The sequence below is a fragment of the Sporobolomyces koalae genome, assembly GCF_050403365.1.
Source record: "Sporobolomyces koalae JCM15063 DNA, S_koalae_JCM15063T_v1_ctg19, whole genome shotgun sequence".
Lineage (NCBI taxonomy): Eukaryota > Fungi > Basidiomycota > Microbotryomycetes > Sporidiobolales > Sporidiobolaceae > Sporobolomyces > Sporobolomyces koalae.
Window position 1 is genome coordinate 144,996 of NW_027481752.1, and position 26,887 is coordinate 171,882.

The following is a 26,887-nucleotide window of genomic DNA, read 5'->3' on the forward strand; positions in this document are numbered from 1 at the left end:
TCATGACTGCTTCGAGGTTAAGATACCATTACAACAACAGCGGTTTGACGAATGCACCGGTTCAGCTAAGTACTTCCGTTCGTACGATTCTCGCCGTGTACTTGCTTGTCGAGCACGTCTCTGACTCCTCGCTTCGTGACTGGCAGTCCAGCTGCTTGCCCCCAAACGTTCTCTTTCCGATCCGCATCAACGTCGTCGATTGTTACTCCCGGGAACGTCATGTTCCAGTCCTTGTACATGTCTCCGAGCATGGTTGAGACATGCAAGATGTCCTGTTCGGTCGCGTCGAACAGTTCCCACCACGGCAACGGCGTCAGAGGGAGCGAGATCGCAGGCGAGACCAGTCGAGTAGCGAGGTAGATCGCAGCGAGCGACAGGGTCGACTGAGGGTACAGAGCCGGAGCAGGGGTTTGCATCCTACCGAAAAGACGATGTTTGAGAAACGGGTTACGCAAGCGAAGGTTCAAGGAAAACATGAAATGGTCACTCACATGTCATTTACGAAACCCCATGCCATGTTGACGAGCCCTTTCTCGGCGTTGAGTTCGAGCACTTTGAGGTAATTGACGAGGTGTCCATACGGCAGTCCACACTGAGTCTGGAACCCAAGTCGTTTCAAAATCTGCATTTCGGCAATCACGAGTGCGTCCTTGAGGTCGTAAAACTCGGTCGCAAAGTAATCCATTGGCGCATACGACTTGAACGAGGCCGGGTCCGGGAACGGTGCGGTCGAACAGTACGAAGCGAGCGACATGAGGTACGAGTACGAGTTGATAATGTCGCGCAACCGCAATGGACACTCTTCGAGCTTGGAAGAGAGGAACAACGCTCCCATCCCAATATCCTGCGAACGATCGAGTGAGCTCCTGAAAGAAGGGTTGGCAAAAGCCAGGAAGTTGTTTCGGCTCACCCGAATGCCAAAGTGCTTCATCGACGTGACGAACCAGAACCGCTGAAACAGGACTTGGGCCGTCGACATGACCACTTGTGGACTGTCAAAGCAAAGCCATCGAAAGAGATCAGCTGGTTGACCTTCCGCGGGTGTGCGGGAGTACTGACGCTTTGAGCATGATACCAGCTTGTTGTATCAGTAGAGCACCATCTGCAGATTCGCTCGCGACATCAGCTTACAAGTTCTGGCAGCTGGATTGGACTGTGAGAGATGAGATGAGGGAACTCACAACTGCGCAACTTTCGCTCGAGATCTTCTGGAACCCCATCGAGGGAAGAAGGAGTAGGCTCATTCAGGCGTGCCAAAGGATTCAAGAGGTGTCGTGAGGACGAAGCCATCGTAGGCTTGCACTCGTAACGATTGTTGAGTGAGCGGTGCGCCGAGATGGAACGTGCAGTTGCTCGCCACGCCAGGGACCGATTGCGTTGACGATATGGCGACCGGTCAGCTTGAGGACGTGGCGGGATTCGAGACCAAAGAATGACGGAACGACAAGAGTGTGCACGTGCAAGAATTCTTGATTTATATTACTATGCGATTCTACATTTGGCTTCTATAAGGGATGGTACAGATAATGACAGTAACAAGGGAACGCGAGCTTCACGGCGCGTACGCTTCGTTGACGTAGCAGCATTCTCGGAGGACGTTCTCGAGCCCATACTCTTTCAGGTCGAGTTCCTCCTCGTGACTGCCGACGTACCAGTACCCGATCACGCTCAGGCCGTTCACGCTGAGACGCAAATTCTTCTCTGCGCCGGGCACGTCCTCCCACCCGCCACCGAGCGACAAGTGACCCTGGTCCTTGGAATGGCGACGCTCGATCGAGACCATGCGAGACCGTCGGGGTGCGAGGAACAGGTGCGTTGATGTCAGGAACAAGTTGTGCGAGTCGCGTTTCGGACCTGCGAGCGGCAGCGAATCTTCCGGCAGAGTCGCGAAGCGCGATTCGCTCGTGCGGAGCAAGGTCTGGTACAAGTCGCTGATCTGGGTCGGGGATGGCGTGGGAGGCAGCCGCACACAGTGCACGACCCAGGGCAGCGGCAGCGTCGCTACTTGCTCGGGAGCGAGGTCGAGCGAGGTCGCCACGACTTGCATGAGTGGCGGGACATCGTGTTGGAACGGGCAGAACTGGAAATGCAGGTGCGGTTGACTCGCCCCTGCGAGAGGTCCACCGTTGAAGAAGCAGATCAAGTCTCGCTCCTGCGCGTGGTACGCTTGCACGACCAAGTGGGCGATTTCAAGGTCCGTGGGTTCGAGCCGAGAGGTTTGGGGTCGGAACGCGCGCTCGGTGCCAAAGTGAGGGATCGCCATGAAATGCTCTGCAGGAATCAGGACGGAGCTGGCGCATCAGAAGAGCGGCACCGAAGGGGAAGGAGCGCAGATGAGCGTACCCCGCATGAGGGCGTACATATTGTGCACGAGCGCGTACGGGCTCTTGTCGCTCGCTTCGAGGTCGATCACTTTTTCGCCTGGACCATACTCGGGTCCTTGGAACGGATCTCGCTTGGACAGCTGGGTCAAATCAGGTGTGCTGCGCAACGGGCGAGATTCAGAGATCTTGTCAGGGTCAGTGCACAAGTCCACAGCGTCCTAATCAGGAGTCGCGGTGACTGTCTACCGCTAGGCACACGCAACAGGCGAGAGCATCTGACTGACCGCAGAGGGACGGCTGGCTTGGAAGCGAGTCCGGGCACGACATGAATGAACTGATCCCCCACAGCTCGACCCGACGAGGAAGCGAGTGGGACTGGTGTCGTAGCATCAAAGTCGTACAGGTGAATGAGCTGCTGATCGAGCGAGTCTTGAAACGAGTGTCGGACGAGGTGCGGGATCGACGTCGAGAGCGAGGCGTCAGGCATCGGGATCAGGGACTCGCTCACGCCAAAGGTCGTCTCGAGAGGGGCTGTGACTTGGGTGTTCAGGAGCGCAGCACGTACGATCGAGGTGCGCGCGCACAACCGTGAAACTGCACCGCCTTGCAAGGCCGTACCCTTTCCTGTCTTCGCGTCGTCGATCGTACTCTACACTCTCTCACACTCGGACAAGGCAGAAGACTCACCGGCATTAGCTCGTAAAACGCTCGCAGAACGGCCACCCGAGATCAAGCCATTTCCAAGATCGAATTGCGCATCGCCAGAGTCGCTATTAGACGCTCGCTCAACTCGCCCTCCATCGTCTCGCGCATCTCGGAGACAGTCCAACTTGGGCAACACAGCGACAAGTATACACCCGCGGAACGGAACGGGCAAGCTCCCAGCCCAGCGCAAGGTACGTGTGCCTTTGGCTTGTTCACCTTGAGCCCAACACGAGACCATCTCGACCCTCCACGCAGAGCGTCGCGCCATGGCTGATCATCTGCACCCCTGCTCCTGGGCCGTCTGCCATCTCGCCGAACCACACATGCTGATTTGCCTGAACGACGTGTCGCAGGCATTCAAGTCGCGTCCTGCTGCGTGGTTGACCTCGGCAGCACTTTTTTTTTGACATTCCGCTCCAATGACGGTTGTCCGCTTGCCATCGCGTTCGAGGCTGTCAGACCCACCCAGTATCGCGCGACGATCACCATCCGCTCCTGTCGAACCCTCCGCGATCAGCCGCGCACTGTCCTCGGATGAGTTTCTGCGCCGCTCGCGATCCCGGGCTCCCGAAGACTGCGCGCGCCCCGAGCACATCGCTTGCTCGACGTCGACGTCAATGCCAAGAGATGCTCCTCACCCCCAACCCCCCTCGCCGTCCTTGCGCTCGTCGTCTCGAAGCCATCACACAACTCCTTCGACATCCCGGCTCATGCTGCGTACTTGCTCTCCTGCGCTCGCTCGACCTCCACTTTCCGTGACGATCGAGGCGGAAGCGAGACCGTCCACCCTTGGTCCAGCCGCGAGCCTGCCGACTCCAGCACCTTCGCCCTCTCGCACCGGTACCGCACTTCGCCTCCCACTGCAATCGCCGTCCGAAGCATCGATTCAAGTCAGCTCTGTTGTGGTCTCCGGCGAACTAGAAAGCGCAGCCTGCGCGCCACGAGGTGAAGAAGCAGGCGGGGTGAAAGTCATGCTCGAGACCTTGAGGGACAAGGGTACCTTGAAAGGCGAAGAACCCCTCGAGGTGCAACCGATCGTGAGTCACAATCCCTGTCGCAATCGAGAGAGCGTAGCACAGCGAGCTTATCTTGAACGAATCCGATGTAGCCCAATCTGTCGAAACCTTTCGTCCTCCCGCCACTCGAGACGAACCCTCGGTTACCTAAGAACCTGTTCGACTGCACCCACACGATCACTCTCCCCGACCTCCCGTCGACCGAGCCTCTCCCAGATCCGCTCTTATGCGACGAGGATCAAGTCATGGTGTCGCTGCCTTCGCCAATCTCTCCTACGTCTGCCTCGTCCCTCCGTCGGATACGACCTCGCTCTTCCTCGCGCGAAATGACCTTCCCGGAGCCGCCGGTCTCGTCATCCCTCTCTGCCATTCAACCGCGTCCAGACTCCGCCACCTGCGAAGCTCCTGCTTACCCGCTCGGGATGGCACCCTACCGAGACCCGCAAAGCCCGCTCAACCTCGACCCAGCTACCTTGCTCGCGAACTGCGGCATCCGATCTGGCAAACGTCGTCAGATGAACGGCTTGGACACTCTTCGGCATCTCGACCACAACGCCATTGTGAACGCAGGAGGAGCAGCAGCAGCGGAAGACAGTGATCGTTACTCGAAGAAACGACCTGCACTCATGACGTACACCAGTTTCGAGGACGAGTTCGGACTCAAACCTCCGAGGCTGATCACTGACGAACACAACGATGAGGAGGAAAGCGATCATTCTGAAGACAAGAGCGATCGGAAGGAACGCAAATGGTGGCACCTCAGCGGCTGAAGACCTCGCGAAACGCTTGCCTCATACCTTCCTTGTCATCTCGAAGGCCCGGAGCCTCGTCAGCACTTTCGTCGACCATGCTGTTCCCGCAGCAATATACTTCCTCTGACGACCTATTCCGAGTGCGCGATTCGCCACCTCTGATCTCTGCACGACACTCCTTTGCTATTCCTTACCCGCATAGACAATCTCCTACCTAGAAGTAACTTCCATATCACGACAACAGACACTCTTCTCTGCCACGAACTCGGGCCATCCTTCGTGTCCAAACAGACATTGTCTCTCATTCAACTTTTCGTCTTTCTTTCTGCATCCATGCGTCGATCGGTCGGAGGTCGACAATTTCCAACAGGTCGTGTCAAGAGGGATGCAAGTTCACCTCACTCCGATCACCAGCAGCTTGGTTATAATCCTTCGCATTCAGAGTGCTCGTTGAATCACATTTGTTGTTTTTGCATTGCGTGGGTAACTGTTCACCCATCCTGCAGTAGAATTTTTCTATTGGACGAAAGCTTTACATCTCGGCAACGCGCGCGAATGACTGCTCAGCAACCCAATGAGCAATGATTTAACGCGCGATCCAGCGAGCTTTATCGCCGATCGCTCCTCTCTATTTCCTTCTTTTTGGCACCTGGATCTGGAAATGCGAGGCATTGCAACATGATAATGGGAAGAATGGGAATCGTTCCTGTAGGTTCATCCTGCCCGCCTGTTCGTGTTGACGAACCCGGTACCGACACAACTCAACACGTACTCTTCCTTGTGCGCACCAAGGACCTCGTCCAACCTCTTGCCTGCCGATACTGCCTCTTCCGTATCGGGTTCGACTTCCATCTCGTCAGTGGTGGTTGCAGTCGAAGGGGTCGAAGCCGTGATTGGTTTGATCTTGAACGTCGTACCAAAGAATTGTTTCAGGTCTCGCAGGTGTTCAATGCTATATTTTCCGGGGAGAAAAAGCCCATCAGTGACATGTTCATTGTTGGGTGACGGGACCAGGAAAACGTGGTTGGAGTGAGAAGCTTACAGGAATGCCTCCATCGGTCCTCCTACCTTGACCTTACCAACGTCTTCACCTCCAAGCACCAACAAAGTCGTGACGAGCCATTCCCATCCTCGATCAACACACCCTCCTCGTCGAATCTCACTCAAGAGTTGCCGCGCCGCCTCGATTCCCAAATCTTCTGGAGTTTGTTGACTGTTCGCAGGGGTTTCGGTCGTTGAAGGTCGTGGACAAGAAGAAGTTTCGGAAGAGTGCAGAACGTGCGAAGTCGAGGACGAAACGAGCGTTATGGCGTAACCGGGAGATCTAGACAGAGAGATCCAGTGTCAGTTGCGAGGTTTGAGACCAATGCAGAAACAACCCCTCTCGCTCCGTGCAGCGTTCGACTCACTTTCCAGAATCTTCGCCTCGGTACACATCCGTGTAAATGTACACATCGGGGATGTACCGGTTGAGGACTGATCTTGCTGCTGCCACTAACCGGTTTGACAACTGAGGCGACACTCTCACGGAATGGCTGAATGAAAATTTTCGAAAGAGTCAGATGTGACTGCGAGATTGCGGAAAGGGCAGGGAGAAGAAACTGACGCTATTCCCCTGATCTTCGATACTCGTCCAACATTGGTGAAGTCAAATCCTGACTTGATCGCCTTGACTGAAGGGCACGTCAACGTCACTTCTCCTCCTCCAGATGGTGGGTGACCCCTTTTTGTAATCTGCAGTCGACCAATGTTCAGACGGGTTTTGCAAAGTACGAATGTCAGAGAGGAAAATTCACCCTCAATTCGACACCTTCCGTATCGAGGAACATGGCGAGATGGGGCAATCCACTCGTCCTGATCGTATCGACACTTGCGTCACGTCCATCGGTTGTCAACCCCCTCAGGGTCAGGTTGAGCTCCTTCTTGCCAAACGGTGCGATCACGAGCAACGGTTCGAGGTACCAGCCGATGCTCCGCCCGAGGTCGCAATTGTGGATGACTGATCCGCCAGAGATCGTTCCTGGGTGGAACAGGAGGGAGGTACCGGTGTAACTGATCTCGAGTCGCGAGCCTTGCGAGAGCTTCTCGATGAGACGCAGGAACGAGACTTCGAAGGGTTTGAGTCCCGGCTCGGAAGCATGGGATCGAATCTCGTCTATCCGGACTGGCCTGCGCGAGAGGAGCGAGAGGACGAGGCGATGCCGCAGGTGAGAAGAGCCTTTGTACGATAGCACACGCGATGAGCTGCCGCTATTCGGGTTGGTCATTGCGCCTGGCCTGAGCGTACTGGGTCGTGAGCTACGTCTTGTCTACGAAACGTAGGGAGAGGAAAGGCGCGTACATGATGGAAAGTTGAGCGAGAGAAGGAAAACTGCTTGAACGATCCAGAGTCCGCCGTTGTTGCGTGTAGTGACCTCTGAGTCTTTGCTGCGAGTTTCGAGGTGTCTGGCTGGCTGCTGTCGGAGTGATGTCGATGCGAGGCGAGGTTCGCACGGAAGACTGCCGAAAAAAAGTTGATGAAACTCGATTACATTTGACATTTACTGGAAGGCTAATGCTTTACTTGCACACATATTGGAGTGCAATCCAGTCTGCCGAGAGTGTCTGTTGTACCTCCAACTTCAATCTGTAAGCTAGCCTACAAGCGCAGCCACACTGAAAGATGAATACAATTCCCGATGAAATTGTAAGAGACAGGGGGAAATCGGCATCGAGACGACGGGCACGGTGACGCACAATAGCTCTTGTCTTCCAAACACTGTCCTTCACCATCGAACATGCCATCCACGCCGCAAGCACTGTCACTACCTCGATGGGTCGATAACGTCCGATCGACCCTGACCAAGAACCTCAAGGAGAACAAGGATCTGATTTCGTACGCGCTCGCGACGATCGACAGCGATTCGCACTTCCCCAAGGTCCGCTATGTCGTACACCGGGGTTTCGTCAACGAACGTAGGAAGGACGACGACGGATCGAACAACCTCGTCAAGGATGATCAGGACAATGAGCTCATTTCGGACAAGCTGGTCGTGACGACCGATGCACGGTGAGCGATCTACCTCCGACCCTGCGCCACCTTGACATATACTGATGCTCGACGTCCGAATAGAACCCCGAAATCGAAGCAGCTCGCGGCGGATCCTTCCGTCGAAATCGCATGGTGGCTCGCCGCAACTCAGCATCAATTCCGGATTCTCGGCAAAGCCTACATTCTTCCATCCCCCGACTTTTCGCAATCCTCTTCAACCAAGTTCCCCTTCCCAGCCGACAAGCTCGCACCGTACCCGGGCTTCAACTGGGAAGACGAGAGGATTCGTCAGTTCCGCAAACTGTCGCCCGAGCTGCGCGCGAGTTTCGTCAGGCCCGTACCTGGAACGAGCCTGAGTGATTGGGACGGCAAGATGGAAGACTTGCCCGAGACGTTGGTCGAGGGTCACGATCAAGCCAAGACGGACGAAGAGAAGAAGCAGCTCGATCAAGGTACGCTCTGGCCCCTACCTCCCAAAAGCGGATTCAACATATGACTTGGACACTGACGCACTCGTGTCTTTATGATCAGCATTGTACAACTTTGCTCTCATTGTCATTGATGCCTCCGAGATCGATCTGTAAATCAATGTCCTACTCTCGTTGCTACAGGATGCTCGACTAACGCTCGCTCTTTGTCGTACCAGTGTCGATCTCGGCGCCCAGCCAAACGTGCGTACCAAGTGGTTTCGCAAGCAAAGCGAAGGTACAGACAAGTGGGACGAGCAAGGCGTCGTTCCCTAAACTATGATATAGATTATCTCGTGGTTGAATCTTGTACTGAAATCGAAACAAACATGTGGTATCAAAGAGTACAATCACGAGCATGACCTTGCCGACAGAAAAGATATCCACTACTCGGGTTCCTCCCAAGTTTGCCCATCGCGCTCGAAATCTTCGACTCCGCTCGCGTCAACTCCACAATGAGGTTCGTCTTGTCCTCCTTTTTCTCTAGCCTGTTCCGGTGTCGTGGCCCTCGATGTAACCGCTCCATCCTCATCCTCGTCTCGCTCTTCTCCAATCGAGAGACTCGAAACGGTATCGAACCGTCTCGGAAGTTTCCTCGAGCTAGCCGCACTCGATCCCGGTTTCGCACTTGCTCCTCCTCCTCCATTGAGCACATGTAGCGAAGGAGGCGAGAGACTTCGTATGGGTTCTAGCGATGGAGAGTTTGAAGGCGAATCGACCAACGCCGGCGTCGTACTCCCCGATCGTTGCAACGGTGGGGTAGTCGTCCCATCGATCGAGTTTTCCTTCTCTTGACTCGCACGACGAGTTGCCGCAGCGTTCAAAAGTCCCTTGAATTTCGCCGCAGCGCTCAATGCGAGAAACGTACTCCCTCGATACATTGCGAGCGCGTGGTGCAGTTCGGCGGGGGAAGGTTCGTCAATCTCGTACGAGACGTTCTCGTCGTAATCCGGTAACGGAGCCGTCCCCGACTCGGTGAGCCACGCATCTTCCCATAGCGAAGGGATCGTTGCGCGAGTGGTGGGGTCGCGATCGAGCAATTTGTGTAGCAAGTCCTGTAACGCAGGTGACAGCGTTTCCGGAACTTTTGGACTGTCGGTTCGAGGCTTGTCAGTTCGAGGAAACATTCTCTTCCGAGGTATAGAATGACTTGCTCGTCTTCTCGGATTGACCGGAACAGTTCGAGCGGATCGAGCGATTGAAACGGCAAATGACCGACCGCAAGGACATAGAGCGTAACGCCTGTCGACTTGGTGTCAATCCGGTTGTCGGCATCGTCACGGGAAGGACAAGACTTGGAGACTGACCTAAAGACCAGCAATCGCAAGCAAAGCCCGTCTCGTCATCGAGACTGCGATCACTCGAATCAATCAATTCTGGAGCCATGTACGCTGGACTGCCCGCGACCGAGTTTGCCGGCGGAATCTTGGAGCGCGTGTCGTGATGGTCTTCGGCACCAGGTGCTGGTGCTCGTGCAAACTTGGACACTCCGAAATCAACCAACTTGACATGAGTCTTGGAGACGTCGGCAAAGAGTGCGTCTGGGTATAGTTTGCAACAAAATCAGGGAACTGTAGGGAAGGACCTCAGGATAAGAAAGCTGGGACCGACTATCTGGCTTGATATCCCGATGCACAATCTCGTTGTGATGCAGATACGCGATGCCTGAGCGGGAATTTGTCGTCAACGCAGGATTGACGCTCGTGAGGTCAGAGGTCAAGCTCACCAAGGGTCAATTGGCGGAAGATGTCCCGAGTCTTGTCCTCAGAGTAAGGTTCGACATGCTCTCCGTCTCGGAGCTTCATTATCGGACCTCCACGACAAAGTTCCATGACTGCGCAGCAATCAAAGATCAGTCTCGGGAAACCCTGCCTTGGAATGTCGCGGCGATCGAGAATTACCAACTGCGGGATTGATCATGTCAGCTTCAAGGTCAGCTATCAGAGAACGAAGGATGTTCCGACTGACTCAACAAGGCGTCGTCCGAGGTCACGTCTATCACCTCGTGTACCGATGCAATGTTGGGATGATCGACTTTTTTCATGATCGCAACCTCGGTCCCTATAAACGTACACTTAATCTGGCTCAGCGGTAGGTCCTCGATATGACGATACGATACGATACGAAAATCGCAGGAAAATAATACACTCACGGACAAGATCGAGATTGTCGGGTCCGGAATCCGGTTCGTCTTCGGGTGAGGTTCTCCATTTCATGTTGGCACCGCCTCTCCCTCTGCCTCGTCCTCGACGACTGCCGCGACTCCGCCCGGTGGGGCCCTCCCGGGCAGCGAGTCGTTCTCTTCGTTGCTGTTCGGCTGCTGCAATATGCCGCAACCGCCGCTTCGAAAACTCCTTGATTGCCTACAAGATATAGAAGAGTCAGAACCATGGTCCGCATTAGTTTGAAGCAGGAATGTGTCGGAACGAGAGGAAGAGGCGTACGTATTCAGTGTTTGTTTCCCGATCGACAGCCTTTTCAACCACTGCATACGTCCCTTTGCCAAGTGGGCCTGAACCACTCGCGATGATGTATTGATTGACACATCTCTGACCGTTCGCGTCCTCTACGGCATACGCGTTGAGAGTTTCCCGGAACGAGCGACTACCAGTCGAAGACGAACGTCGATGATGTCCCCCTCTACGTGCGGGCGATCCGGAGCGAGTCGAGACTGACAAACTCGGAGACGAAGGCGGGAACAGGTGTGTCGAAGTGGTAGGCGAGCTGTACGTTGGATGAAGGGACGAAGTCGAGGCAACAGGCGGGGTCGACTCGGCGCGTCCAAGATCAGGATCAGGCAGAGCGGTTGGAGGAGGTTCAATCGGAGTGGGCGGAATGACGGACGGTGACGGGTTCGTGACAGAGGTCTCGAGTGGAGGGAGCGGGGCAGGTGCGGGAGAAGCAGCAGCGCGAGTCGATACGGCTGAGCTATTTGCGGATGCGCGCTCGACTGCAGCAGTCGGTGGAGCTGGGTCGGGATCCTGATCGAGAGGCAGCTCGATGTGACTCAGAGGGCGCGAGAACTGCAAAGCGGGCAACTCGTGCGGAGGTGAAGGAGGAGAGACGGCTACAGGAGCGACTCGAGGTCGTGGGCTCGTGTGAGGGCTGTCCGAGTCGGTCGAGGAAGCTCCCTTTGTCCGTAAGAGCTTCAAAATCTTGCGCATCGTCGGGATGTAGTCGAGAGTAGGATGAACGGCGCACCTGCTGCGGGTCCCATCTTTAGATCCAGATAAATCATCTTGATTCTGCGAGACATTTTCGTTCGACTGTTGCTGCTGAACCCAGTCCGATCCCTCTCTAAACTAGGGATACGTCGCGAGTCGCCGAAAAGGGCACCATGATACGAAGAAAAATAGACTTTCACGCTCAAGTATTGCGCTATCCAAGCGAAATGTTTCGTTTTCAATCGACGGCGCTTGAAGGTTTAATACGTTCGTCTTGAATGTCTACAGGCAAGAGGTTGTGATTTTCAGATGCTGGAAGATTACGACAATAACAGGCAATGTGGACAATAAACATCGAAATAGGACAAGGGCAGAGTTGATTTTGAAACGGCGGGAATGGTTCACGTGACAATCCTGAACGTGATTTTGCCGAGAGAGCCCACGAGACAGTCTTCAAGGTCGGCTTGGGTAAAGATCAACCTCGAAGTCGGTCCATTGTCGTCAAGCGTGGCGGACTTGCAAGTGTACGAGAGACCCCAGTGCGCATCCTCGGATGCGAGTTCGACGCCTGCAGCTTGGAACTTGATCCGAGTGTCGTGCCTCAAGCGTTCGAGCGTGAGGTCCTCCTTTGCGATGCGCAACACGACGTTCTCGGTCGTGTGCAAAAGCTTGAACGTCCACTTTGAACGCGCGTCTGCATCGGTGAGACCCGGAGAAGAGAACCCGGCGGACGAAGTGGTAGAGGGAGAAGCCGAGATCGTGTCGAACCGGCGAGACGCCGACGAGTCAGTTCGAAGCCGGAGAGGTGCGTGTGCGAGACCATCGTGAGAGTACGCCGAGGTCATTGCGGGTGGCACAGGCTGTGACGAATGCGATACAAGGTCAGAATCGCAGACGAAGGTAAAGAGAGGCGAAAGATACGCACAAAGAAGGGTGGCGGAGGGACCATGTTGTAGTGTGCGAAAGCATAGTCTTTCTGTGTTGTCTGTACCCATGGACTCTGTGGCGTCGGAGGCGTCGCGAACCCATCCGCGACCGAACCCCAATCGAAACTGTTTCTTGCTGATCTTGCTCCGAGCGCAGAGCCCGATTCATCAAACGACCTCGACGAGGACCGGATCGACTCGAAACTCGAGATTGACGCCGACGAGGAATGCCCACAGGAGGCTTGCTGCGTCGAGATCGAGCCGCCGAGGGCCCGGCGATGCGAGGAAGTCGAGACAGACCTTTGAGATGTCTGAAGAGGCACTGACTCGAGTCGGCCAGTAGGTGTCTGGCGAAAAGCGGTCGCTTGCGAGGTACCCCATAGATCGACAGAGATGGAAGAACTCGAGCTACCGTTCCTTCGGTGCGACGGGCGGAAAGATGCAGATCCTGAACCCATCGAGGGTCGCACGGAACCGCCGAGAGCAAGGGGAGCAGGAGCGGTACGGGGAGCAGGTTGTGAAGCCATACGAAGCATGGGACCGGCCGAGAGGAATGGGACTGGAGTATCCGGCACCTCGAGAGTAGGGCTCGCGCCTCGCAGGTCTTGCAGAGATCGGAAGTGGCGCAGCGGTCCCGAGGCCTTTTTCCGGAGCGTTTTGAACTTGCTTTCTGGAGGTACGAGCGAAGAAGCAGTCGCAGAGAGTGGCGGGTTCTGTGCCGCGAACAGCGCAGGAGTGACTGTTGCAGAGGACGAATGGGATGCCATGGAAGACTGGCTCGGCAGACGCAGATCCGCTCCATCGGTCGTGAACGCCCGACTTGCTGCCAGCGATCGAGACACGTCAGGTGAGAGAAACGCATCGGTACCATCCTCAAACACCTTGGCGGCGCTGCGCAGGTTCGGGGTCGAAACCTTGACTGCGAGGACAGGGCGACGAGGTTTCGGCTTGACAGGCTTGATGGTTGCATCGTAATCAAACTCGCCGTCGATCGGGGTGATGGGCAAGGGTGGCAGGGCTTCTTTGAGCACGGTCAGATCGAGCGTGCTTCCTCTCGATGTCTCGTGCCGCAGCCCGAAGAAAGATCGCACGATCGAGGAATTGCGCACATCGCTCGGCATCTGGAAGAGTCGACGGCAGAAGAGATCGAGTTCGGCTTGACGCTGGTCGAGAATCGAGCGAGTCATGAACAGGACCAGTTTACGCGACAGGCGTGGCACCTGGTGATTGAAAAGATCGTGGGCAGAGACAGACGCGGCCTGTCGGTCGTCCGGAAAGGTCTGTACGAGTCTATATGTAGGAACACGAGCGGGTCAACACGAGTGCTCGCGGCAGAGGGGGAACGAGGGGCCTAGCTGACCTTGTTGCGAATTCGACGCATTCACTCCAGCTTCGGTAGACAGTGTACGGTTCGTGATCATTCGCCATCTCCATCTTGCCTAGACCATACGCATTCGTCTTGCCTTTGCCTTCCGAAACGGCTTGCACCGGCACCACGCGACATGCAAACAGCCAGTTCTTACCCGACTTGCTGTGATGCGGGACGGTGACAGACTTGATCAGCGGCACCGCTGAAGTTGCTTCGGCGTCGACGCTCTGCGCTACCCGAGCCGACGGCGGCGACAGCCTGCAACTGGCGGCCGAGATGACTCGCGAGTTGCGAGGGGTCGACGAAATGCTCGGCACGGGTGGAGGGCTACATTCGCGCAGCCTACGAGACGACGACGAGGCCGATGGATGGACCGAGTTGTGGAGCGAGTTCGAACGGTATCGACCGAAGAAAGTGCTCGAAGGAGCGCCAGGTGTGGGAACCGTTGGGGACGGGAGCGGCGAAGCCAACGCGGACGGAGTCGGTGTCGAGAACGGCGAAGGCGAAGGGGATCGACTAGGGAGAGTTGAAAAGTCGTCGAAGGGGGAAGTTGTTGTCTGGAATGTTGCGGACAGGGACGCGAAGGGTACGAAAGGCGGGAGAAGCGACTCCGAAGTGGTGCTCTGTTGGACCATCGCAAGCGAGAACGCAAGCTAGGGAGTCAGCAAGGTGGACCGAGGCGTGAGTCGCGCCAAGAAGACAGTTTGCGACAGCGAACAATGGCGAGGGCTGGAGCAGAAAGACAGGACAACCAACGTACCATCGGACTGATCGAGAGCACTGCAGAACCGCTATTGAAAGGCGACGTCACCGGGCGATGACCTCAGACGGCAAAGGCAGACGGCAGGCGCAGCGGATGCTCCTGAAAGAGGTATGCGCGCCGCAAGGGAAGCTCGAACAGGAGATGGACAGGCGTGCTCAGACAGACGGAGGACCGTGATCGAGGTATCGTACGAGGCGCTTCCTTCTTGGAGGAGGGATGCAAGGGTGGACGAAGCGCGGGAACGCGTGTTGTTGGACCAAAGTTGCGAAAGAGACTGATCTGATGAGCGTCGTTCGTCACGATTTGAGGTGCCCCGCTCGGTCGATGGTTCTCTGGCCTGACAGCGATCTGGAAGTGCTCGAAGCGTACGGACACTACCACCAGAAGTGAGCGGAGGGAATGAAGGTCAGTCAGATTCTTCGGTTTCGACGATTGTTTCACGCGCGAGTGGGTCTTCCGAGCGTTCTCGTGCAGGGGTCCTCGCTGCAACTGCTCCTTCTGGCAGGTGCACACATACAAGCAGCTTCCGCCCGTCGATCTTCTGCACCAACCTTGGAACGTCCTGCGGCCCCCCCACTTGACGATCCTGCACAGTCCTCTCCGCCTCTAGATACGTTGCTCCCAAACGCCCGGCAAAGCGTACTAGCTCGTCCATGTCCCGCGATCGCTTTAAAAAGACAGCGCAGAAACCCGTTGCTGCCGATCCCGGTCGCTGTGCATGTTGACTGATGGCCTATCGGAGTCGCGCGTCTGCGCGTGCACACTCACCTTTTAGTCGTTCAGGGTGGGCAAGGCGCGCGTCGATCGCGCTCGCAAGTCGTCGGCGGATCTGCTCAGGGACTGTTGCTGGCGGGAGCGATCGAGTTCAAGGCTGAAGAGAAGGTTCAGTCGCGTGCGGGATCGCCAACCTTGGCCAACCCTGGAATTTTCGGGGGGCACGCCGACCGCGGGGTTTGTGATCGAGGTCGAATCTGGTTTCTCGGACTTCGCACAGCTCAACCGAGGACCTGTCCCGTTTTACGCGTCGATGGGCGGAACATACAGTAGTACATACTGTAGTGAATTCTTCAGAAAACACGAATGCGAGTACGTGCGCGTCGATCATGACCTTCTCTTTTTCCGCACATCCCTCGTTTTGGTGACTGCGACTGCGACAGCAGAGCACAGATCGAGCCAGCACTGAGCGCGAATCAGCATGTTTTTTGCGCAGCTAAGACCTTGACAGCAATGCAAGCTGGCCGTCCCGCGCACGGTTCCGAATCCTGTTGGATTCTCGGCGAAGCTATACAAGATGTTAACGTTCGCCAAAGCTGATCGTCCGTCCTGCAAAGTTTATCGATGTTCAGCGCCTCTGTCAGCCGTTTGATGCCGGTCACTGAGAGCTCTACACCGCAGTAGCGCGTATGAAGCTTGGCGGGTCTGCGCGAGGGAGGCTGGGCTGAGGCATACTGCGTAGAGGCGAGACGATCGACAGACGAGACCAAAGCTGCGAGTAGCAAGGTCACTGACTGGATTGCCCTGGAGAACCGGAGCCAGACGTCGACGATACCGTTTCGCGCTCGAAATGCTGCTTCCATCAAGAAGCAGATCGGAGGTGGTAATGTGAATTTGGTTACAGGGCGAGGCAGGAGAGGGAAGGGGCAAAAACAACTGAACGGAACATGAAAACGGATCGAGTGAGAACTCTTCACAGAGCGAGGAGACCGGCAGTCGACACGGCGGTCGCACCGAGCACAACGTATCCAGCCATGTAGGAAGTCTTGAGGTTCAAGACTGTCCGCCATGCAAAAGAAGCGGTCGGTAACGAGTCAGCTTTGGCCCTCGATGCTTGAAGAGGTTCTCGCCGGAAAGAGAGGCAGCGTACAGTATCCGGTGTCCCATCCGAGATGACGGAATCCGTTGAGCGTGTGGTACGCGGCAGGGCCAGCGATCAACGCCTTTGTCGAGAGCTGCATCCACCCGGGGAGGGAAGCGAAGGTGTCGAGCATCGTCGTCGAGTCGACTCCGGCAAGGTGGGCGAGGAAGATTCCGTAGAAGCCTAGACATCAGAACGAGCAAGTCCGAGCACAAGTTGTGGGAGAGAGCGGGAAGGAGGATCGAGCGAAAGGCGGGGAGAGCCAATCAGCAGCCATCGAGATCCGGCAAGAGGGGCAGGCGAAGCGAGCACTCACCGACCGAGAGACCAGCGCCGGTAGCGCGGTTCGCAATCGACGAGATACTAGTGAGCTGAGGTTGGTAGATGTGCCACGGCGAGGACGGTCGCTTGGCTCGCTGCTCGTTCAGGAGTGCGAGGTTGTCGGCTTGGGACAGCGACTGCGTCGAGACATGCCTGCACCGGAGTGAGCAATTCATGTCAAGCTTGAGTAACAAGAGCGATACGTGCAAAGACTAGCGAACCTGGCTTGGACGGCGGCCACCGGCTGCACGAGCGATCGGGAGAGGACTTGTCCTGCGGGAGCAAGCACTTCTGCGTTGGTTGCCGCTTGTCGCGAGCGGATTCTCGAAGCAGAACACGTACCTCGGAGGGATTGGCGGGCCAGTGCTTGCATATTCGCGATGTGGTGGACGGGTGCGGCGGAACAGTGTCAAGCGAGATGTTCGGGAACTCCCGCAATGTCGACTTTCGGGTCTTTTCTGAGCGCGATCTCGTGGTACCCGAGATCATGTATTAGTGCTATATACGTCCTCTCCAGCGCGCTACTCGTCACAAAAAGAGTCCGAATAGAGTGTCTCACTTGTTGATGGCAGCGAACTTCGCGAACATTATCTCTCGCCGGTGCTGCCTCCATAGCTCGCGACCGTAACAATGTCTATGAGCCTGCCGACCCTACGAACAGCAATCGGTCCCCGGGCAGTACCGTTCGCGCGCGCATTCGCTTCGACATCGCGAGGTTTGGCGCAACCTCCCGCCGAACATATCGAACCGTCGAAATCCGAAGCAGTCACCGGTTCAGAGACAGCCGCAGACATCGCACAGGTTGGAGACGTTCCAGCTGAAGCTACCGGTCCGGCAAAGGCGCTGGGAAGAGGGTACAACGCCTGGTTGAGCGGCGAGGGCGCAAGGTATCGCAAAGGCATCCAAGGTCGCACCAACTGGATCGGCGACAGCGTGAGTCGAGCTGGGCTACCTCGTGAGCTCCGCAAGGGCTTGGTCCGCTGATCACCCTTGTATCCGACAGCCCTTCCCCTTGAACCCGACTTTCAACCCGAGTCCTCCTCTCGCAGACGAAATCAAGATCAAGATCTACAACGCCTATGTGCACAACATCCTAATCAAGGACGCTACCGACTCCCAGGTGGTGCGCGCAGTTAGCAGCAAGTTCGGCGTCGCGATGGACCGAGTGCGTGCCATCATCCGGCTGAAGGAATTGGAAAAGAGCTGGAAGTCCGAAGTAAGCTTGCGGTTCATCCGCGCTTCTTCCCGAGCTTGGATCGATGCGTGCGTTGTCTGACTGAATTGTTCTCCTCAGGGACGAACGCTTCAAACCGAGCTATTGAAGGGAATGGAATCGCACCTCGGTGTGCGGCAACCAGGAGAAAACTGGCGCGGATTCGAATCGCCGGATCCTGTCGAACCGACGCTCGCAAGCAAGAAGACCGTTTTCGAGATGGTCGACGTTGAAGCTGTGAGCGCTTGGACATTCTCATTGCCGACCGCTCTTTGAGCTCTGCACTGACGAGGTTCTTACGACCTTGCTTGGTCTTTGTCTGCCACCAGGGCGACTCGCCAGTGTTCCTTCCACTTCTCGCTCGTATCCCTAAGCGCGCCGCTCCCCTCGACTCGGTACCTTCGCTCTCTTCCGCGACGCCGAGTTCCAGCCCAGCTTCTTCCAGGATCCAGGTCGTTCCAGCTTCGCGTCCAGGCCGAGCCGCGACTGTCTTCTCTGATCTCAGCGGCACCAAAGAAGGGCAGGAGATGGCAAAGAGCTTCGACTCGAAGAGGACCAGGCGAGGCCAGCCAGCGCAGAAACAGCCGCAATCCAAGGATGCAGCTCTGTAGATTTTCCCGACATATCGCAACCTGCAAGGAATATCGACATAAGATCCCCGAAACGAAATCGTGATCTCCTGGCATCCCGAAACGAGAGATGAACAGAGGATTCGCAGATCATCCAGTCGTGTCACATCGAAATCGCAAACGCGAGCACGTATCAGGCCACGGTTGACTGTCGGGTGGCGACGCTAACGGACAACTTTGAACCGTGACGTGAGACAGGGTTCGACGAAATCTTGATCTGCCCAATTTGGATTTGCTCGACGGCGACAGTAAGGACTGTTCTATTGTTCTCGATATCGTGGCAACATCAAGAACCGCCTGGTACGCACGCGAGCACGAGGAGGGAGCGGGACAGCCTTCTCTCTTTCACCATACCATCATAATAGAGCATTTTGACGGCGCAGTCTCTTTCACTTTCCAATTCGAGCGACGAGACGTAGTCGAACTGACGTGGATTACCTGGAGACGCAGTACGTCTCAAGCCATTCAGCTTCGCTCAGAGGTCAATTTGGTTCTCGACCGCCAGCCTCGCGCCCGCGAACCCACCGCTCAGTGATCGGCAGTTGCACGCGAGTGATCGAGACGGTTCAATGCGGGACACGACTGCTCAGGAGCACGCGAGCGCGGCTTCCGGTCGATCCGACGATACCACGTTTTCCCTCGAATTTCACGTTCTGACGACTTCTATACCCGTTTCGGCGGAGCCGCCTGCCAAAGTCGTCGAAGATTCAGAAGTCCGTCGACTCGCCTCCCCCCGAGCGTCCCGCCTGCGGCCCCAGTTCGCCTCGCCTTACTTTTTCCCCCCTTCCAGAGGCTTTGGTCCTCTCTTTCCTTCCAGAATCATTTCCCGACTACCTCCCTCCCCCTTCCAGGACAGCACGGTACGCGGGCGTCCGTCAGCAGTCCGTCCAACACCATATCTGACTACACCTGAACCTTCGGATGCTGGCATCGACCCTCTTCTTTCTAATCCAAGTTTCGCTCTCGTTCGTCGCACACGCCTCGCCCATCGACCCTGTACGACGACTTTGGCCTCACTCGGATATTTCGAACTCGGACTTCCCATACCGCTTACGCCCCTCGCTCGGTCGACGTGCAGTCGACGGACCTGGTCCCTATGCGACCTATGTCGTCGTGCTCGCTGCAGGCGCAAACCTTGCCTCTCATATTGCCTGGTTGTCCCGTGAGTCAGAAGCGAAAGCCTCGACTCTTTCGATCTGGACCGCCGACTGACTTCTTTCTTTTCAAATCACCATCTCGCTCTCGGTCACTTCGCTGCGCACAGAGGGGATAGCGGAGAACGGTGGACCCGAATCACCCTTCCCGACGAACGCTCCGGTAGCAGCACCAACAGATGGCAGCGGAGCGGGAGGAGCTGGGGGAGGAGCTGGGGGCGGAGGCGGCGGCGATGGCAGTGATGATGGATCTGGCGCTGGCGCTGGTGCAGGTGCGGGAGGTGGCGGAGCTGGTGGCGACGAAGGTGATCAAGGTGATCAAGGTGACGGCAGCGGCGATGGCTCGGGTGGAGCGGGCGGAGGTGCAGGTGCGGGCGGAGGAGGATCCGGCGAAGGTGAAGGCGGCTCGGACACAGGCGGTGACGGAGGTGACGGTTCTGGAGGAGCTGGAGGTGGCGCGGGCGCGGGTGGTTCTGGCAGCGGTGACTCGGGCGATGATGATGGAACGGGCGGTGGTACGTCGCGCTTTCGCGTATCTGCTCGAGGGTCCAAGCTGAACGATTTCCTTGCGAACAGCGATGAGCGGTCCGTGGGATGGCCCGACAGGTGAGCGGATTTCAACGATTGCCGGCGGCAGAAGACACACACGCTGACATCTGCATGGCGCCTTTGACAGGGACTTCGGACGGCGAGAACGCAGGCGTTTCCTGGAGCGATGCAGGAGCGGGAATGTGTCAGTTGCGCTCTTTTGCGTGAAAGCCTGTCGGACCAAGCTCACGCCATTGCCGTTTTTGCAGATGTCGCGGTCCTACAAGGCGTCATTTACGAGACGGTTCTCGCGTCTCCGATGGTCGAAAGTATCGCGACCGACGACGACGGTCAGATCGCTGGAGGTCCGCTACCTGGTTCAGCTGCAAAGACCTTCATCCAGCAGCAGCCAAAAGCGCCGTGGAACATCGCTCGTCTTTCTTCGAATGTGTCGATCCCGAAACCTTCGACATATTTCTTCAACAGCACGGCTGGACGAGGAGTCGAGTACGAATTTGTTCCGCTCCTGATTGCTGCTCGAGCGCTGAAGCTTTGACTTTTTCGTTATCTGCAGCATCTATGTTCTCGACACTGGAGTTTTCGTCAGTCACCTCCAGTTCGCAGGTCGCGCCAAAGTGGGCGGAAACATCGGTCTAGGCGTAAGCTTCTTTTCAGTCTCGATCAAAGTCTCCCATCCTTGCGCTGACGTGCGTTGTAACCGAGCAGATCGCCGACGGAAACGGCCATGGTACCTTCTGCGCATCCGTTGCTGCAGGGACAACCTACGGGTCGGCGAAAAAGGCGAATATCATCAGCATAAAGTGAGCCCTTTTCCCTTGTCCTCCTTGCTGTCTGTCGCTGCGAGACTGATAGCGGAACCTTCTTGCTAGAACGTTCACCGATTCTGGAGGCGGTACAGCAAGTAGCGTGATCAAAGGAGTCGCGTTGGTGTTCAAGCTCGCGAAAAAGTCGAAACGGCCTTCGGTAATTTCGCTTTCGGCGTCATTCCCCGCCAACTCGGCCCTTGACGCCATCGTCAAGAAAGCGACAAAGAAAGGGATCCATTTCGTCGTCGCGGCAGGCAACGCAGGTGCAGATGCCAGTTCCTATTCTCCCGGTCGCTCGCCTTACGCTGTGACCGTAGGCGCCATCGATGCAAGTGACACGATCGCCAAGTTCTCGAACACCGGTGTCGTCGTTTCGCTGTTTGCGGGAGGCGTAAACGTGCTCGGCGCATTCATCGGCAACACGGCTGCATCCGCCACATTGTCCGGCACTTCGATGAGTACGCCCGCAGTCGCTGGGCTGATTGCGTACTTCATCTCGACTTGGTGAGTCTTGTCGCTACATCCTGGCTTGAACGAAAAAGCTGACACGCCGTGTTCTTCAGGGGTAACGCACCTCCCGCGGTCATGGCTGCAGCGCTCATGAAGGCTGCAACGCCCAACACGATCAAGGGACTCAAAGACGGCACCGTGAATCTCGTCGCGGGCAACTGTCGTCAGTTCAACGACACTTGCTTCGACTGGGGCAAGCCCGGCAAGTACAAGGCACCACTCCCGCCACCGCCGCCGCCACCGCCCAAACCCGAGCCTTCACCCGCTCCCGCTCCACCTCCTGCGCTCCCGAACGCTGCGTACGACGCCAAGAATTTCAACCAGACGCGCGTTCAGCAGGCTATGGGCCACCCGACGAGTGTCGTGACGAAAGGCGGCAACATCGCTTCGAGGATGACGATGCACGCATCGGAGACAATGTCGGCGCACCTCGGTCAGAACACGACTCTCGCTCAAAACGCGCTCGCGAACGCGACTTCGACCCTCTTCCATGACCTCCCCATCACGACCCGTGCACCAGTCCGGAGACGGTTGGCATTCGCATAAATCGCTCCTGTCTCTCTCTCATTCTCTTCTCTCCCGCCATGCTGGAAAAGACACTCTCGCCTTCGTCCCACCTTCGATCTTTCAAATTCGTGCCCTCCTGAATCAGTTGCCTGCTCTGGCGCTGAAACCTCCCTTTCCGCTTGGAGATGTACTACTCGACTAGACGCAACTCGACTTGCTGCCCCCCCTCCTCATCCACCTCGCTCCCATTTTTTTATATATTTGTCTCTCGCTTCAGGGTAGATCCGAGCGCAGAATCCTTTGGAACCCTCTCCTTTCCCCTCTCCTTCCTGTTGTAGCCCAAGTTCACGAACAAAGGAAAATTTGGAATGCAACAATCCTGGTAAGAAGTACGTAAGAAGTAAAAGTGTGCCAACAACAGTAAAAGAGGAAAGAAAAACAGGAGAGAGAGTCTTTTCACATAGCCCGCGAGCGCTCGAGGTGTCGGGAATTCATGACCACCTCGAAGACCCAGTCGGACTTTGGCCCGCGGTTCCAACCTGACCCGAGCTCCTGATCTTGCTCCCGAACAAGCCTTTGCCTTTGCCTCGAGCGTGCTCTCGTTGTTCTCGTTCCCATCGTTCATCAGCGAGGTAAGCTTCGGTTGCTTGCTCGAGTTCACCTCCTTCTCTCACTTCGACGACATCTGCAAATTGTCCTCGTGCTCTTCGATTCGTTCGTACACACTCGGCTTCATCCTCTCGTTGTTTGAACACTTGATCGACGTACGCCTGTGCGACAGAGTAGTCTGAGCATCGAGTCTGAATTTGGAACCGACGGATGATCAATCGTCGACGTTCTTGTGCAGGCGGGAGTAGAGGGGTCGTCGAAGTCGAAGGCGTCGCGCCTGGCGGGAGTAAAAGGAACGGGAGAGTATGAAGCAAGTGGGGGGTCGTCGAGAGGGTCGAGATGGGCAAGCGGTTCATCGAGCACAGCAAGGGTCCCTATGTATTGGAACGTGAAATCAGTAGGCAGCACAACGGGCCAAGGGCGAGCGATCGAGGGAAATGCTCACCTCTACTCGATACTTCATCGACAAGCCGAGTAGGGTTTCTTCTGGCTTGATGTAGTGTAAATTGCATTGCTCCTCGGCTTGCTTCTCTTGCGAAGCTTCGGTCACATTCTTGACGGTCTCGTCGTCGTAGGCTGGCGGCAGATCGGCTTCGGAAGGGTCGAGTCCAGGTGGCGGTGTTTGCGGAGGGTTTCCTTCATCGTCAGACTCGTCTCCTAGTACAAAGTCTTTTGCTTCCGTGTCGAGCGTGTAGACAGGTAGGTTACCAGAGTGGGACTGTTGAGGTCGCGATCGAGTGGAGGTCGTCGAGAGAAGGTCATGCGCCGATTGACAGAGCACACACGCCTGCCGGGTAAGGATGATCAGCCGGACCGGTGAACAATGCTACAGCTTGACATACCTTGGCTAGGGAGCGGCGAGAGCGAGCACAGTGGCGACAGAGAACATGGCCGCATCCGAAGGTGATGGGCTCGCTCGGTTTCTCAGATTCGACAGGGGTGGATCGATTCGAGTCTAGAGTCGATGAACATGCGACACACAGTTGCATTGGTTGAATGAGGATATTGAGAGAAGGAGATGCATCGCCTCACTCTTCTGATACCAGTACTGTGCCGCCTCGTGGCTCGTAACGCTCGGGAAAAGCTTGCGCAATTGATTCGCACTATACTCGACATTCCCTGGTCACCCGTTCTATTTGTTCAAGCGTGTCCGGGGAGAATCCCTCGATCCGGCGGAGTTACAACGTCACCGCTACTTTAGCCGCTCACACAAAGGAAGCACCGTTCACTTTGTCCTTCACTTTGTCCGTTTTGTCCCCTTTGTCCCCTTTGTCTCCCCATTCCCGCCGAGGGAATCCTTCCCTCGACGTCCGACGGATCCGATCTTCTTGTCGTTTCACCGAGGCTCGACGGTCGCTCGAGGCATTATTCGCTTCCTTGCGAAGCCCCAAGCTACTCCGTACGATGAGCATCACCCACTCGCCGACTGCTCCGAGTTCAAAGCGACGATCTGCTCCCAAGAAGCCGCCCCGCTCGAGCGAGTCGCAAACGTCATCGGTAGGACGCTCCTCTCGCAAGGGCACGGCGCACGACGAGTGGGCCACCGACGATGATGACGAGCCGACAAAACGCGTCCCGAGAGCGACTAAGCAGTCTGGGCGCACGAAACGCCTTGCGATCTTGCAATCTGTTTTCAACTTGGCCGCATCGACCCTGCGCGCGTTCGGCCTGCTCCTACCCTTCGCGCTCTACTTACTCCCCTTTGTGGCTCTCTTCTTCGTGATAACCTACTTGCGCTCGCTCCTCTACTCGTACATCCCCGTATTCCCTTCATTCGAACCTGCTCTCGCCCAATTGTCTCGCTTGAGCATTCCTCTCCAGCACCTGCCCTCCGTCTCGCTCGCGCCTTTGACCTGCGCGATTCTCGGTCGAGGATGCTCGTCAAACTACGCCCACATCAGCAGAGCGGTGCGCACGACCACATTCCGCGCCCAGAACGCCCTCACCGTGTTCGACCACCTGCTCAAGCTCGGGTCAGCAGAGGAATCGACCGCGCTCGCATTGCACCCGGTCGAGATCTGGGAACTCGCGACCGCGATCCGATACTCGCGCGGGATCGAAGATCGAGCGTTCATCTCGACCGAATTGGCCAGTTTGGGCGACTCCATGCGCGAAGTGAAAGACTCGGTCATCGATTTGAACGCCCAAGGCATGAGCGCGTTCACGTGGATCGTCGTGAGTCCTCGATTCTTCTGGCGCGCTGCTTGTTGCGACCTGTTGCCATCTCGAAACAATTTGCGAATTGATCCCGGTTGCAACAGCACGAATTCACTCGACTCGAGAACGCCATCTCTCAAGCGGCACTCTCGCCTACGAGCAGTCCGAAACAACAAGAAGAGCTTACCAAGCTGCTCGACTCGTTGTTTGACCGCATCTCGACTTCGCTCAATGACCTCTTGGCTTCGCTCGATCAGGCGATACCGACCGCCGCCCGCGCGACGGAGCAGTCAAAGCGCATCTTTGACGGTCTCGAGAGGGAAAAGGCTTACCAGCAATACGAGATTGAATCGAGGTCCTGGATCAAAACGATCGCGGACTTGCAGGGCGGCAAAGGGAAGCAGCTCAGGCGCGACCTCGACCTGACCATGATCAGCTCGAATGTCGTGTCCGGAGTCAGTCGAGATTTGGAACAAACGAGGTATAGTTTGAGAGAGTATCAGGCGAATGTGGGACACTTTAGCGTGAGTGTCGATCGAGGTCCGAGCGGGCCTTTGCAACAGCACTGACTCTTTGTCGATGATCAGGCTGGAATGGTCGGGTTCCATCTCTCGGCGAACGAGATGAGTGTCGAAGAGGAAGTGAACAGCTTGAAGATAGTCATGGATGAGATGAAGGCGACCCTTGCCGAAGCGAGAGTGCGAGCGAGGGGCAAACCCAAGTTCAAGGAGATTGGCGTCGAGCCTGTTTCGTAGCGCGACTGTCTCTGTCCCAGAGCTGCAAGTTGTACCTCTCTGGCCACCATTGAACTGACTTTGAGAAAATCGGGAGAATTCAAGCTGGCGTCAACAATACGAAAAATACAAATTCGAGTGCTGCCACTGCTCTTGGGCAGGTGTCTCAACGACTCAGTCCTCATTCAACTGCGTGCTACCTGACCCGTCGCCAAGGGTGCCTTCTGGAGCCTCTGCCGCTGGACGAACCACGAGATGCATTGTTGGTTCCGGACCTTTCCGAACCGTTTTGACTCCCGCGGCTTCCTTCCTCGTCTTCTGACGACCCGTCGATGAAGGCGTCGGGAGCATACGGATCCGACCAAAGGGTAGACATGCGCCCTGCTGGGTCATGGGGTAGAGGGTCATGTAGCGGATGTTCCCGTACGTCGGATGCATAGCTTGGAGGACGCGTATACCGTGGCAGGGTCACTACAGAAGGTGGACGCGTCTGGAAAGTCCAAGCGAAACAGGGCATCAGCTTCGGTTGCTTCATAGCTAAAAGTCAATGTTGCCGGCCTGATACTGACGTCGGGAATATGATGACCTCCTCCTCTCATCGCTCTGTCAAATTCAGCATCCACAAAGGGTCCCGGCTGTAGGCTGTCCCCGACGGTCCCTGCACTCGGGGGCCGCGAGCGCGATCGCTCGCGAAGTTGCTTTTGACGAGAGACGAGAGGGTTTTAAAGTCAGAAAGGATCCTGTGCGAGCTCGTTGCTTAAATGAAATATCGCGTACTCCTCGCCTCGGATGGGTAGCATCCATGTTTCCCAGCGCGGATTGGCTCGGGTTGCCGCCGTCACGGGCGGTTTCTGTACTCGATGAACGCGATTGGGATCGAGATTGCGGACGGGGTCGACTATGGCGAGCAGGCGGAGGGACAACCTCGTACGGGTTGAAGGGCACACGATTAAAGGCGTCGAGATCGAAGCCAATCGGTGAGACCTGTCGAGTGGTATTGATCAGCACGACTCGCGTTTGCGTTTAGAAAGGGTCTGTGCAGCACAGCAGTCGAGTCTCTTGAAGGGGAAGTCGGTCTGCCAAGATGCGCACGGGCCGCAGACTCGTGAGAGTTGAATGGAGACATTATCAAAGAGCTGAGATCCATAATAGGTGTGGCCTATAGGAGGTCTCTTGTCACCCTATGTTCCCGTGTGTGACGAGTCAGGGGTTAGAGCTTACTGGAGAAGCGGGAGTCGAGGCGGGCCTAATACGCCTCGCAAGCGTCGCCTCATCATACCGTAGACCCTGATAGCAGCGAGGGAAGTGATCAGCTAGAAGTTTTAC

At 56.4% G+C, this 26,887-nt stretch overlaps 12 protein-coding genes across 12 annotated transcripts; 5 read left to right on the forward strand and 7 right to left on the reverse strand.

Moving 5' to 3' along the window:
- Nucleotides 1-65: 65 nt before the first annotated feature.
- JCM15063_002716 (uncharacterized protein) lies at nt 66-1,290 on the reverse strand (the record flags this gene model as incomplete). The annotated part of the gene is made up of 5 exons (XM_076679046.1): nt 66-417; nt 492-844; nt 911-992; nt 1,060-1,102; nt 1,182-1,290. 5 exons carry the CDS (start codon nt 1,288-1,290, stop codon nt 66-68), a joined length of 939 nt encoding a protein of 312 aa, XP_076533806.1.
- Nucleotides 1,291-1,552: 262 nt separating this feature from the next.
- On the reverse strand, nt 1,553-2,811 carry JCM15063_002717 (uncharacterized protein; the record flags this gene model as incomplete). The annotated part of the gene is made up of 3 exons (XM_076679047.1): nt 1,553-2,271; nt 2,344-2,483; nt 2,609-2,811. 3 exons carry the CDS (start codon nt 2,809-2,811, stop codon nt 1,553-1,555), a joined length of 1,062 nt encoding a protein of 353 aa, XP_076533807.1.
- Nucleotides 2,812-3,739: 928 nt separating this feature from the next.
- JCM15063_002718 (uncharacterized protein) lies at nt 3,740-4,815 on the forward strand (the record flags this gene model as incomplete). The annotated part of the gene is made up of 2 exons (XM_076679048.1): nt 3,740-4,066; nt 4,138-4,815. 2 exons carry the CDS (start codon nt 3,740-3,742, stop codon nt 4,813-4,815), a joined length of 1,005 nt encoding a protein of 334 aa, XP_076533808.1.
- Nucleotides 4,816-5,511: 696 nt separating this feature from the next.
- On the reverse strand, nt 5,512-7,064 carry RCL1 (rRNA-processing endoribonuclease; the record flags this gene model as incomplete). Its single annotated transcript, XM_076679049.1, has 5 exons — nt 5,512-5,749; nt 5,840-6,121; nt 6,207-6,332; nt 6,404-6,531; nt 6,594-7,064. 5 exons carry the CDS (start codon nt 7,062-7,064, stop codon nt 5,512-5,514), a joined length of 1,245 nt encoding a protein of 414 aa, XP_076533809.1.
- A 510-nt stretch (nt 7,065-7,574) lies between these two features.
- Nucleotides 7,575-8,571, forward strand: JCM15063_002720 (uncharacterized protein; the record flags this gene model as incomplete). The annotated part of the gene is made up of 4 exons (XM_076679050.1): nt 7,575-7,846; nt 7,910-8,280; nt 8,360-8,408; nt 8,475-8,571. 4 exons carry the CDS (start codon nt 7,575-7,577, stop codon nt 8,569-8,571), a joined length of 789 nt encoding a protein of 262 aa, XP_076533810.1.
- Nucleotides 8,572-8,681: 110 nt separating this feature from the next.
- Nucleotides 8,682-11,459, reverse strand: JCM15063_002721 (serine/threonine-protein kinase; the record flags this gene model as incomplete). Its single annotated transcript, XM_076679051.1, has 8 exons — nt 8,682-9,387; nt 9,450-9,537; nt 9,603-9,836; nt 9,907-9,960; nt 10,022-10,129; nt 10,264-10,356; nt 10,448-10,658; nt 10,740-11,459. 8 exons carry the CDS (start codon nt 11,457-11,459, stop codon nt 8,682-8,684), a joined length of 2,214 nt encoding a protein of 737 aa, XP_076533811.1.
- Nucleotides 11,460-11,860: 401 nt separating this feature from the next.
- On the reverse strand, nt 11,861-14,389 carry JCM15063_002722 (PX domain-containing protein; the record flags this gene model as incomplete). The annotated part of the gene is made up of 3 exons (XM_076679052.1): nt 11,861-12,319; nt 12,385-13,675; nt 13,746-14,389. 3 exons carry the CDS (start codon nt 14,387-14,389, stop codon nt 11,861-11,863), a joined length of 2,394 nt encoding a protein of 797 aa, XP_076533812.1.
- Nucleotides 14,390-16,204: 1,815 nt separating this feature from the next.
- SDH3 (succinate dehydrogenase cytochrome b subunit SDH3) lies at nt 16,205-17,066 on the reverse strand (the record flags this gene model as incomplete). The annotated part of the gene is made up of 5 exons (XM_076679053.1): nt 16,205-16,290; nt 16,382-16,555; nt 16,689-16,846; nt 16,915-16,966; nt 17,036-17,066. 5 exons carry the CDS (start codon nt 17,064-17,066, stop codon nt 16,205-16,207), a joined length of 501 nt encoding a protein of 166 aa, XP_076533813.1.
- Nucleotides 17,067-17,323: 257 nt separating this feature from the next.
- On the forward strand, nt 17,324-18,517 carry MRPS35 (mitochondrial 37S ribosomal protein mS45 MRPS35; the record flags this gene model as incomplete). Its single annotated transcript, XM_076679054.1, has 4 exons — nt 17,324-17,626; nt 17,697-17,909; nt 17,988-18,143; nt 18,236-18,517. 4 exons carry the CDS (start codon nt 17,324-17,326, stop codon nt 18,515-18,517), a joined length of 954 nt encoding a protein of 317 aa, XP_076533814.1.
- A 939-nt stretch (nt 18,518-19,456) lies between these two features.
- Nucleotides 19,457-22,100, forward strand: JCM15063_002725 (S8 family peptidase; the record flags this gene model as incomplete). The annotated part of the gene is made up of 9 exons (XM_076679055.1): nt 19,457-19,697; nt 19,800-20,204; nt 20,266-20,295; nt 20,366-20,422; nt 20,487-20,724; nt 20,792-20,876; nt 20,944-21,038; nt 21,108-21,548; nt 21,608-22,100. 9 exons carry the CDS (start codon nt 19,457-19,459, stop codon nt 22,098-22,100), a joined length of 2,085 nt encoding a protein of 694 aa, XP_076533815.1.
- A 452-nt stretch (nt 22,101-22,552) lies between these two features.
- On the reverse strand, nt 22,553-23,659 carry JCM15063_002726 (uncharacterized protein; the record flags this gene model as incomplete). The annotated part of the gene is made up of 3 exons (XM_076679056.1): nt 22,553-23,044; nt 23,116-23,457; nt 23,513-23,659. 3 exons carry the CDS (start codon nt 23,657-23,659, stop codon nt 22,553-22,555), a joined length of 981 nt encoding a protein of 326 aa, XP_076533816.1.
- A 415-nt stretch (nt 23,660-24,074) lies between these two features.
- Nucleotides 24,075-25,582, forward strand: JCM15063_002727 (uncharacterized protein; the record flags this gene model as incomplete). The annotated part of the gene is made up of 3 exons (XM_076679057.1): nt 24,075-24,845; nt 24,932-25,351; nt 25,415-25,582. 3 exons carry the CDS (start codon nt 24,075-24,077, stop codon nt 25,580-25,582), a joined length of 1,359 nt encoding a protein of 452 aa, XP_076533817.1.
- Between the last annotated feature and the right edge of the window lie 1,305 nt (nt 25,583-26,887).